This window comes from Lygodium microphyllum, chromosome 6, assembly GCF_053477565.2.
Source record: "Lygodium microphyllum isolate KBCC chromosome 6, Lygodium_microphyllum_v1.1.10, whole genome shotgun sequence".
Lineage (NCBI taxonomy): Eukaryota > Viridiplantae > Streptophyta > Polypodiopsida > Schizaeales > Lygodiaceae > Lygodium > Lygodium microphyllum.
This window is the reverse complement of record NC_141140.1, coordinates 16,264,719-16,276,888: the sequence shown is the minus strand read 5'-3', so window position 1 is coordinate 16,276,888 and position 12,170 is coordinate 16,264,719. Positions and strand designations below refer to the sequence as shown.

The following is a 12,170-nucleotide window of genomic DNA, read 5'->3' as shown; positions in this document are numbered from 1 at the left end:
CTCTCTTGCACTCCAACTGTTATTGCTCACAACAAGCACTTGGCCGTGGATCGAGAGGTATGGCTCGAGTTGGATCAAATCTACAATGGGATGACCATTGTGAGCGGGTATCTTTGGAGATTCAAATGCACACTTTGGGTCCCAACAAGTCGTCTTCTTTCCGGAAGCATATCAATAAGCTTTAGCAATTACAAATGCAAGTCCAAAACATAGGGAAGGTGATTACCTCCGAGGACATAGCAATAACTCTTCTTTTGCAGTTACCACCCCAATTTAGTGCATTCTATTCCGCCTTGATTGCTTTAGGACGGAAAAATACCCTTTAGTGAAAGGAGTTGGTTCCGATGGTTATGGACCAAGAGAAACAACTCAAAGGTCAACACACTCCCAAGTTGGAGACATTAACAAGTCAATCTTCACAATAGAAGGAGAAGAACAACAACAAGGACGAGAAGACCAAGCAAGATAGCCAAGAAGTCTACTTGCCACATCTATGGCAAGACAGGTCATTGGAAGAAGGATTGCACCGACAAGGATAAGGACACCAAGAACGAGAAGAGTACAAAGCACTCAACTAGTGACTGCTCCTTCATGGGCCGCCTTCCTCCATTTGGAGGTGATTGAGGATGCTCCTCCAATGGCCACTGATGCAACAATGTTAGCCCCTCCTCTCGTGAGTGGATTGTGGATTGTGGCATTTCCTACCACATGACTCCTTCAAATGGTATTGCACACATGCGTCTGATGCATGGGCGAATTCTCGTAGGTGACAACTATTTGGTCCCTATCAAAGGCAAAAGTGATATGCAGTTGATGTTGGATGGGCAAGGTGGTGCCCATAAATCAAAGGTTCTCTCTGTGTCTAGTTTATGATATCATCTTCTTTCAGTGAACAAAATTTGTATTGTTGGTCTTACAATCGAGTTTGATAAGGATTCCTTCCGAGTATCTTAGATTGATCTACAACATGCTCAATTTGGCCATCTCAACTACAAGTACCTTCAAAAGGCAACTCGTGGTCACCTTATGTGTGGATTGCCAGAGATTGGGGGGAGTCACCTGCCATGTGCGTCTTGCATTCGTGGCAAGCAGCATAGAGATGTTATTCCTAACAAGGCTTCACATTGGACTAAGGAGCCCTTGGATCTTGTTTCAACAAACTTATGTGAACTGATGAGGACGAAGTCCCTTAAGGGGATTTTATTCTTTATACTAATTATTGATGATGTTAGCAAGATGACTTGGGCATATTCCTTGGAGTTGAAGTCAAAAGTATTCTCATGCTTTTAAGGACTGGCTGATTTTCGAGAACAGTTATGGCAGGAAACTCAAGTTCTTGCCTTTTAGCAAGGAGGGAGTTTGTCTTCCATGAGTTGGCTCGGTTTTGTTCAAATCCGCATACACCAAGAGTTTGCCAACAAGAATACACCTCAAGAGAATGGCATATTGGAGCAGAAGAATCACAGTGTTATCGAGGTAACGCAAACTATGATGGAGCATTAGCATACACCTCAGTGTCTCTAGAGTCTAGCCGAAGCAATGGCCGCCATTGTCCACGTCCTAAATCAATCTCCAACATCAGCTATGTTTGGTATGACACCCATTGTCCACGTCCTAAATCAATCTCCAACATCAGCTATGTTTGGTATGACACCTTTTAAGGCTAACTTTGGTCAAAAGCTAGATGTGTCTTCTTTTAGGGTGCCACCCCTTACAACCATTTGCCACCAACCATTGCCATTGAGCTCCACCCGCTCAATTGGCTGCCCTACAAGCCATTGTTGCCATGCCAGCTCAAGCCTTCTTCACGGTTGCACTCCATGCCACCATCTTTTGCCCATTTGCTTCCAATTACCGCAAGTGGCTCCACCCCCATTGTGAGAAGCTTCGACTCCTACCACAACTGTTGCCACCTTTATTTGCGACACACCCTCTCAGCCATGACAACAGCACACGTAGTCTCACTAGCCCCCCATGTCTACCCTCGTCACCCTTGTCATGGCCACCATAGTACTAGCCACCTTGGATGTCCTTTACCTACCATGCACCTACTACCCTAGAATAAGCATGCCGCTTTTCTCTGTTGTGCCACATTAGCTAATGCTCCCTAGAACCAATGCAAGCCCATCCCACCACGTCACAAGAAACACCACATGTTGCTCCCTATCTCGTTGCCTTGACCAACTGTCACTCACTATGCCATGACCTTGAAACAGCCAACTAGACGACCGGCTCGCCATGTTGCAATGATCATCCTCATGACATGTGCTGACTGCTCCATGCCAACCTGCCACATCAACATGAAGAATTCCCAGCCCTATCCTCAATTTGGCAAAATATCAAAATTTATCAAACTCTCTTCAAAACATGTGTTATTTATTCATTATTTCATTTCCTCGTGCACTTATTCTCATATGCCCTTTTTCCAAGTATAATTTGAAGCAATTTGAGGATTTTCATTAACATCTTCTGATTCGCCCCCAATTTGGTAAAGACTTTGGGGCCGCAAATTTGGAGCTTTTGATAGTTTTGATTGAATTCATCCAAATTGACCTCCAATTTGGCATTTGATATGACACTAACCATCATCTAGGTAGAAATTTCACAAAATTCTTCGAATTTCTCTTCAATTTCCCAATAAAATTTGGGGCTTTTTGCCATTCAAGCTCAATTTTGCCCAAATATCTTTGAAAATTTTAGGGCTTCCCTAAAATTAGGCAAATTTCATCAAAACCAAGGCTTATTTCAGCTTCAAGCACAATGTTCCACATCAATTGGGTTTAAAAATTTGCATCAAGTCTCTTCCATGTTTAGGTAAAATTTGAATCTTTTGCCCAATTTCACCTTCAAGGCGCCTGAAATTTGGGGCTTCTGCCTCAAATCACTTTCTCCGCCCTTAATGTGCACAAATATCATATTATTCAGCTTCCTGGTTCTGTTTTTTTCCAATGTTGAAGTAAATTTCTATTATTCAAACACATTTATCGGGTGAAAATTCTCAAATTCTGCTGTTGGTTCGTATTTTCTGATCAACAACAACCATTAATCAATGATTTCAGCATATTGTTGACTGGAATCTTAATCAAGTACTATTATATTTCTTCAAAATTATTATTTTCAGCATAATTTAATCTCTCTCCAGCAGTCAACCACTTATCACAAAGCGCTCTCTCTCTCTCTCTCTCTCTCTCTCTCTCTCTTTTTTTCGTAAATCTCTCTCTCTCTCTCTCTCGGCATAATTCTTTATTGCTGATCATCAAAAATGGCCAGCAATAATAAAGATTTGTTGGGCATGCTTGGCACCAACAAGCTCAATGGCACCAATTATCCAATGTGGGCATATATGATGCCACATGTCCTTGAAATGAAGAATTTGTGGAATATAGTTATTGACACTAAGCGAAGCAGCCTCTCAAACACCAGTTGTTGTGGAAAAAGGCCTCTGGGCCTGCCCGTGTACACTGTGACCGCCCATTCTTTATTCATATATATTATGATAGTGTAATAAGGCTGTCAGTTCAGTTGGACAACACCTACATTGTGTGTGCTCTTCTCTCCCGCATCTTCCTCTTCTCCTCCACTGCCATTGCATCCCCTTCAACTAATATCAGAGCTTTGGATGAGAGCTTAATCGTGGAGCTTGGCCCGGTATTACTTCAGCCCGGATTGAAGACCTAGAGCTTGGAGCTTCAATGCCAGCCATGGCTTCTTTCCCTCGAGGTAAGATTTCATCTCCCCCCTCTCCCCGGCCCTCATAGGCTCTTTGCAGGTGTTCTTTGGCTTCATTGGGCACCTTGTATGCCCCCATTCGCCCCCATATTCTCAGCATAACCAACAGGCCCCACAGTAGCAGCTCACGTTTTTTTTGCACCTACTTCAAAATCTAACTCAAAAATCCTATTTTTTCTCATATCTTGAGCATCCGAAACCCGATTTAGGCAAGATCTGAGTTGATTTACAGGAAGAAAATGTCATGCTCTTAGCTTATGTGATGCTCCCAAGGCATGCTATTTGACATCCAAATGCTTTGGGGATGTTTGCCCAATGTTTTTAGATGCTTTGGGACTTGGTTTGAGCTTCCATAGCTCGATTTATGCAGGGATTTACTGCTCTACATCGTTTAGGCAGCAAGGTTTTATAAGAAACCGCTTATGCATAATGCTCTTTGTTGGCATTCGGATATCCTGTTGGATGTATTGATGCTTGGTTATCATGGGTTATGCCCAAATATGCTATTTGAGAGCTATTGAGCCTTGATTTGGATGCAGACACTTTGTTGTTGGTTGGGATTTATGCTACCTTAGTTGTTATGTTATTTTACCTCCAGTTTGGTTATGCCTACGGTCTACAGGTGCTCCCGACTACTCGGAATGATATGCTAATGTATTTGGATTATGCCACTTTGATGTTTATGCTCCCAGATGCTTCTTGAGCAAAGAGTAGAGCTCAATTCTTGGTTTACTATCATTTTCTTTGCAGCTGGCATTTCACTTGATAAGGTTTATGCCCCGTGCTACCCATTATGGGACTGATGTCTGATGTGGATGCTTTTGGGTTCAGCTGCAATATGGCAGATGTTTGGGCTTGAATCGACTTGCATTTGAGAATTTTGTGGAGCAGTTTGCATTTTGTTCGCTTATCACTTATGTAGCTTGGATGCTATTTGGCCCTTAATGCCCCGATTATGGATCTTGGATTTACTTGGATGCAGATACATGTTTTGAGCAATGCTTGCTCCATTGTCTTGGCAGTTGGTTATTGAGATTTCATTGCTCATTGATGCTTGGTTCTTTGCGGGTTACTCCTTGATCACTAGACCTCTTGACAGTGCTTGGATTTAGCAGTTATGGCTTTGTTGCTTTTGTGTTGCCTAGCTTCTATGCTAGTTGGATTGCTTTTGCCCATACAGGTCAGAGAGCAATTGCTCTTGATGCTTACCCGGCCCCGGCTATGCACTTTGTCTACTGTCATGTACTTTACAGAACCACTTATTTGGATGTGTTGTACAGATACTTGGGCTTCTCCTGGAGCTTGACCATTGCAAGATCTTATGACACTTACTGGTCCTGCATTGACTTGGATGCTACTATATGGTCTGATGTACTACAAAGTCATGTTTGCCATTATGGTTATGGGCTGATTTCATGGTTGAATACCATATGCTCTTATGACAAATGTATTATGCTTTACCGTACTATGGTTGGTTATGTCATGTAGTTGGCTACGACTCTTCTTCATGTGGGAGCTTTTGCATCCTTGGTTAATGCCTTTATGTCCTTCCGTCTGTTGAGGTTTCATAAGCCTTTACAGCATGCTTCTACCACTGATGTACTTGCAGATGATTGTCTTTATGAGCACATTCCCTCCGTTGGGATAGCCCTCGACTGCTTGAGCTCTGTGGATGCTATGGATAGCCCTATTCATGATGACTTGGATTCCTTGTCGTCTTCTACAAGCTCTTCTACTTTAGATGTTGTTTGCTTCCATTGTGGGAAGCTTGGGCATATTCAAAGAAAATGCTTTAGACGGATTAGAGAGCAACAGAGACAGAGACGGACTCGACATGAGCAGAGAGCCAAAGATACAGCAGATGCAGCAGATGTTACCACTCTTACTAATGGTGAGGTACATACGGTTACCCATGATGATGCAGTTGAGCATGTACTCCTGTCATCTTGTTTCCCTACAGCTTACTTGCTCAGTGATCAGGCCTCTATATTTGATTGGCTTTTGGACTCTATGGCATCTTGTCATGTTACCCCTCATAGAGCATGGTTCTCTTCTTGCACGAAGGTTAACGGATATATTGATTTGGGCCTTGAGCAGTCTTATGCTATTGTTGGTACAGGGGATATACACCTAGCTTTGCCTAATGGGACTTCTCTTATACTCAGGGATGTTTTACATGTTCCCATGCTCAGTAAGAGCTTGATTTCTGTCAGTCAGTTGCATAATGTAGGATATACTATTTCTCTTCAGGATAGGTCATGGAAGATCTGTCGTGGTTGCTTGGTTTTTGCCAGAGGTTCTAGAGTTGATTCTCATTACCCAATGCATGTATCTCATGTGGGAGATTCTATGGTTGCAGTTATCCGGATACCACATGCATTGTTATGGCATTATCGCCTAGGCCATATGCACCATAGAGAGATGGAGATCTTGTCTTGTTTAGACTCATTGTTGCCTCCTATGTCACTTACAGATCTTGATGCTTGCCCTGATTGTACTCTTGGTCTTTGCAGAACCCCCTTGGCTTATGGCAATCGTACAAGGCATGCTCCTCTAGATCTTGTCCATTGTGCAATATATGGACCTATGTCTTCCCAGTCACTTCGTGGAGCGTCGTACTTTGTGACCTTTGTTGATCATACTACCCACTGTGTTTGGGCTTTTTCCTTGGTGCAGATTGACGATGCTACAGTTATGCTTGACAGGTTTATGGATTCTGCTACCATGTGTTTGGGCTTTTTCCTTAGTGCAGATTGAGGATGCTGCAATTATGCTTGACAGGTTTATGGATTCTGCTAGTAGCAGGCCTAGGTGCTTGGAGATGGATTATGAGAGTTATGCTCTCTCTCCTAGCTTTAGGACCTCTTGTCAGTAGTATGGCATTGATTTCTTATGCCCACAGTATTATGGGATTGCTCATGGCATGTGCTTGACCTTACAGGCAAAGGTTGCTTCTATGCTTACCACAGCTGGGTTGTCTAATGGCTTTTGGGCTGAGGCCCTTATGACGGCAGTCTATTTGGTTAACAGGACGCCCTGCTTGACCTTGGATGGTATTACACCCCATGAGGCATGGAGTGGTATGCAGCCCTCCTATGATTACTTGAGGATGTTTGGCTGCCAAGCATCTGTACGTACGCCACATGAGCCTATGTCACGTAGATGTATCCTCCTTGGTTATGGAGATGGTGACTTTAAGGCCTACAGATTATGGGATTTGGATGCCCAGCAGGTCGTGCACAGCCGTCATGCTGTCTTCCATGAGACGCAGACACCTCTCAGGCCTCTTGATGAGCGTTCAGTATGCTTTATGGCTGATTTTACAATAGCTATAGTGCCATTACAGCAAGCTGTTTATGCTGAAAATGAGGCACTTATTGGCCCAAATGACATAGCTATGCATAGCAGTCAGGGTCGGGATGTTGGTGGTCAATTGCTAGACCCCTTGCAAGCTCATGAGAGCCGTTTTCTTGTAGTTTTGCAGGCTGGACAGCCAGCCATATGTCAGTCTTCCGCTTCGCTGAGACCACATGTAGTCTTGAGACCCCGTTGGATGAGTGTCTGGGATGTTGGCTCTCTTTCAGTGATTGACTCTGGAGAGTTTGACTGCTCTCCGTTGTCTTATATGCGTTACGGTGATGCTATGCGCGACTCTCATGCTTTATAGCCATGCACTAATGAGTTGTGCTTGCTTCATGAGAAGCATTTTTGGATTGCTCCATTGTATGGAGCTACAGGATCGCTTATCTCCTGGATGTCATGGACTCGGGGATGCTTGACTCTTCTTCTGCAGAGGTTCCCGATACTTCTTGCACAGCTCGCTTTCCGATTGGGCGTTGGGTGAGATGTCATGATTCCTCACCTTGTCTTTTCTTTTCTTTTCTTTGTTTTCACTCCCCAGCCACATTGGCCTTTTAGTGGGAGGTGGTTGGGGTAAAAGGCCTCTGGCCTGCCCGTATACACTGTGACCGCCCATTCTTTATTCATATATAATATGATAGTGCAATAAGATTGTTAGTTCAGTTGGACAGCACCTACATTGTGTGCGCTCTTCTCTCCCACATCTTCCTCTTCTCCTTCTCCACTGCCATTGCATCCCCTTGCATCCAAAGAATAAAAAAGCTCCTCAAATGGTTGGCTCTAATACCATTTGAAAAGTAGAGCTCGAGTGGAAACACACAAGCGAAAGGAAGCGCAAAGCAAGAGCTATACCGGATAGAGCAAGAGAGCAAAAGAGAGAGAAAGAGAGAGAGAGACCATACGTGGGAACTCCAATAGTCACAACGTGTGACCGGCCTTCCCTTATTCAAATGTCACTAAAAGAATACAGAATGAAGTAATGGTGATGGGCACCCACTACTTGCAATATATAACTGTGCAGATACTGTGAAGGAAACTGCTAGGGTTTGCACTGAGGACACACAGAGTGTACGACCACGACAGAAACACAAAGAGACAGAAGCAGACACAGAGGGCAAAACTCAAACCCTAAACGCAAAACTCAAAACTCAAACCCTAAACAGAAGAAGGGAGAGAGAGAACACAACTCTGAAGTGAATCAATGCTGGTAAATGAATGTAAGAGTGTACAGTGTGCTCAAGGGCAGAGCAATGTCGAAGCGTGACGTCCACCGAAGACGGATCCCAAGTCTATGACCACCAATCGGAGTGTAGGAGTGTTGAATAGTGAATGGCAACAGGCTGGTCACCAAAACGCAATAGTTTGGAAGCCGAAAACTAGTAAACGCAGCAATGTACCACCGATCGAAGGTTGGAAACTATGCATAGTCTGCTGTAAACAGCAAGCTGAAGCAAGTTCTGAGAGTGTCAGGGCCTGCAATGCTGAAAACGCAGGCTGGCTGACCCTGGAGATGAAGGAAAGCAGGCTAAACAACAGTCTAGGACAGTCTGGAGCACTTGCTAGCAGTTGAGAGCTGTCGCCTACAGCAATGGACAGGCTGAAGATAATGTGGCTGCAGTCGATGATGACTGGACAACAGATGGAGGCAAGCTGCAGGCTGGAAACTGGGCACCAACACCAGCAGAGGGTGTGTGGGCTGGTGTAACCTACAAACAAGGATGATGGCTGAATGGGGGCAGCCTGTCTATTTATAGATGTGGAAGGGGCGTCCCAAAAATTAGGGTTTCCACAAAACTCTCTCGAACCGCTCCCCATTTTAGGGTTTTACTCTAAAAGAGTATTTTTAATGTGTTTTGGGGCTATTTAAGAGGCTAATCAACAAGTAATGCATATTTTAGCTCAACAAATACTATCAGTGTAATGAATACATGGGCGGTTAGACACAGGCACCTTTAACCCCCAACACATCTTACTAGAATCATCAACAATTAGCATAAAGCATAAACTCCCCTTAAGGGACTTTCTCCTCATCAATCCACATAAGTCCATCAAAACAAGCTTCACGGGCTACTTAGCCCTCCATGAAGCCTTGCTTGGAATTGCATCTCTATGTTGCTTGCCACAAAAGACACACATGGCGAGTGGCTCACCCTAATCTCTAACATCCTTATCAAATTCAATTGTAAGACCACGAACATAAATATTGCTTACTAAAAGAAGATGGCATCCTAAACCCAGCACATTGGGAGCTTTTAATGTGTGGGCACTACCTTGCCTATCTCAAATCAGCTGCGTATCACCTTTGCCTTTGATCAGGACCAAAGAGATATCACCTATGAGAATTTTCCCATGCATCGAACACATACGGATAACCAACACATCCCACTTAATGATATTTGTCCGCCCTAAAGCAATCAAGGCGGCATAGAATGCACTAAATCAAGGCAGGAATTGTGAAAGAAGAGTTATCACCATGTCTCCAAGGTAATCACCTTCCTTGCTATCTGGACCTACATCTACAATTGCCAAAGCTTATGGACATGCTCCCTCATAAAAAGACACTTTATGTATCTCTAGCACATAAGTGTAACATTGTTCATTATGGTCACCTTGAGCATTGTACTCATTCTGGTCACCTTGAGCATTGTATTCTTTTCAGTCATTAATACATCGCCACTCATTTTGTGGTTATTGTTGTGCATCGAGTATTTCTCACACTATCATTCATTTTCTATCAATTGATAATACAATCACTCCACACCTAGGCCAACACCCTATACTCTAGAGCTACTGCGTTTGACAATTTCCCCCGTTATCTAGATGCTACTACTTTTCTTCATCAAAGCTAGCATCAAGTTTTGGTGGTTTACCACATTTAGAAGCCATTCTAGAGGATAACATTCTTCTTCCACCTCCCTCAACCTACTCCCATAAGAGAGAGTGGTTGTCAAACAACCCTCCACTACTACACATCAGCATACCCAATTCGTTCATTGAGTTTCAATTCATCATTCGTTGCTCTCCTTTCCTCTTGCATCTTTCTGAGTTAATTTGTTAGTTGTGTTTATACACAGTGTTTTCTCTCTGAACATATAGACTCATGGCTCACGTGTTGTAGCCTCTTTTTGAAAAGGTTATTGGTTTTTTTAACAATATCTTGGCCTACAATAAGTCTTGAGTGGAACATTGCAATCACTTGCACAAGGTCTTGCAATTACTACGAGGGAATCGGCTTTTCTTGAATCGGAAGAAGTGTGAATTCTTCATGGTGTGGGTCTCTTATTTGGGACACGTTTCCACAAGAGTGATTTCAAGTGGAGACACTACTTGGTTGAACAGGATTTTGGTATCAAGTCTGAACAACAAGCTTTACGCTATGTTCTCACTCAATGACAACAGGATATGACTCCTTGACAGTTGCCTTGGTGGCAATTCTTGTCTCAATTTAATTTCAGGATTAAGTATATACCTCAAAAGGAGAATGGAGTAGCAAATCCATTGAGCTGGCAATCATGTGCAATGATGGTGGTTACTTTAGTGGTGACAGATTTCTTCACTCTTATGAAGAAGCTCTATGAGGCTAATCCAAATTTTGGTCCGCAGTTCAAAACTGCAAGTAGAATCTTTGTTCAGATTATGTGTTAAAGAATGGGTGGGTGTTTTATAAACCTAGTGTGGAGAATCACACCACATCGAAGGTCCCACTGCTTCATTTATTTTAACCACGGACAAACCAAGACATTCATTGGTACATGAGGGGATGCCAAGCATGCCAAAATGCAAAACTGGACAATCACAAGGCAGCAAGGAAACTACAACGATTGCCTATTCCAGATTTGCCTTGGGAGGAGAATTCAATGAATTTTGTTAGTGGCCTTTTGAAGTTCACCTCGTTCCAGAACTCGTTCCAGAATGGTCATCTTTACAATTGCAGACAAGTTCAGCAAGCAAGTGTAGTTGATTTCATGCAGCGTATGCTATTACAATGATCTCGTGACAATGTGATTCTTCTTTGAAAAGACACCCCTAATTAACTTGAGTTAAGTGGCCTACTTTTGAAATCAAGTGCTAATAACAAAAGGGCAATGCTCCTACATACGCTCTTCATGGGCGATGTTATGCATTAACTGTGTCAAATGTAACGTGGGGAGAGAAGTGGCTGTCATCACACCTCCCGGAGGTCGTACACATCATCGTCAGGATCCGGCACTTTCCTAATGAAGAAATCACAATGCTGGAGAGACAGCTTATGAAACTCGTCTTCATTGATCTTGTAATCAACCACAGAATCGGCGGGCTCGCCTCCAGTGGAGATGAAGGTATCGCTTTCCTGGTAATCGTGCTCGCTCAGCTTCCCGAGGTCGTAGTCCGTCTCATAGTCCTGCAATTCCTGGTCCTCCTCTTCTTCGTCATTGTCGTCATCCTCGAACTCCATGGCCTCCTCCATTTCGAAGTCTTCGTCCTGAGCGCGTACGAGCGGGGTGGACATGAGAGAGGGCCTCCTGCTTCGTCTTGTGCTGCTTCTCCTGCCCAGGGGCGTCGAGCGCGGGGACGCCTTCCATGAAACGGTAGTCATATGGGAGGGGCTGCAGGCAGACGGTACGCGCGCGGCGAGACGCTGGAAGCATGGCACGCTGCACAGCCTGGTAGCCACCACATCAAGCCTCGCCGTGAGGTCCATGGCTATGCCCGCACTCCACACTGCGGGGTTTTGGGTGGCTCTCGGGTTTAGTGTCCACACCAGGAGATGAAAATTGGAGCATAATTTCCTTTTGTGAAAATCAGCAATCTATGCTTATCCTTTACTTTGTAATATCTGAATTTAATTATAGTTAATGTAGGGATCACAAATGCTCGATAAACAAGAGTGCACATTTGGATTTCATTGAGAATAAGGTGGCTTGCTCATACACAAGACGCTTGTCTTGCACCAAAGCACTCCCTTGTGTTAGTTTTTGTTAACTTTGATGTGCCCTTGCTTTCAAGAGAATACAATATCACACTAGTGATTCCTACTTATCGTAGACTAGCCGAAGGATCATTATTAAGGTTATTTTGTGCATGATAGTAGCCTACATTTG

At 43.7% G+C, this 12,170-nt stretch overlaps 1 protein-coding gene across 1 annotated transcript in view; it reads right to left on the bottom strand.

Annotated features, from left to right (window-relative positions):
* The window catches only part of PTAC6 (plastid transcriptionally active 6), a 75,890-nt gene extending 64,035 nt beyond the window's left edge, over positions 1–11,855 (bottom strand). The window contains exon 1 of the mRNA XM_087679283.1: positions 11,261–11,855. Within this exon, the coding sequence (XP_087535409.1) occupies positions 11,261–11,770 (510 nt within the window). The 5' untranslated portion in view covers positions 11,771–11,855. The remainder of the gene's footprint in view (positions 1–11,260) is intronic.
* Positions 11,856–12,170: the final 315 nt, after the last annotated feature.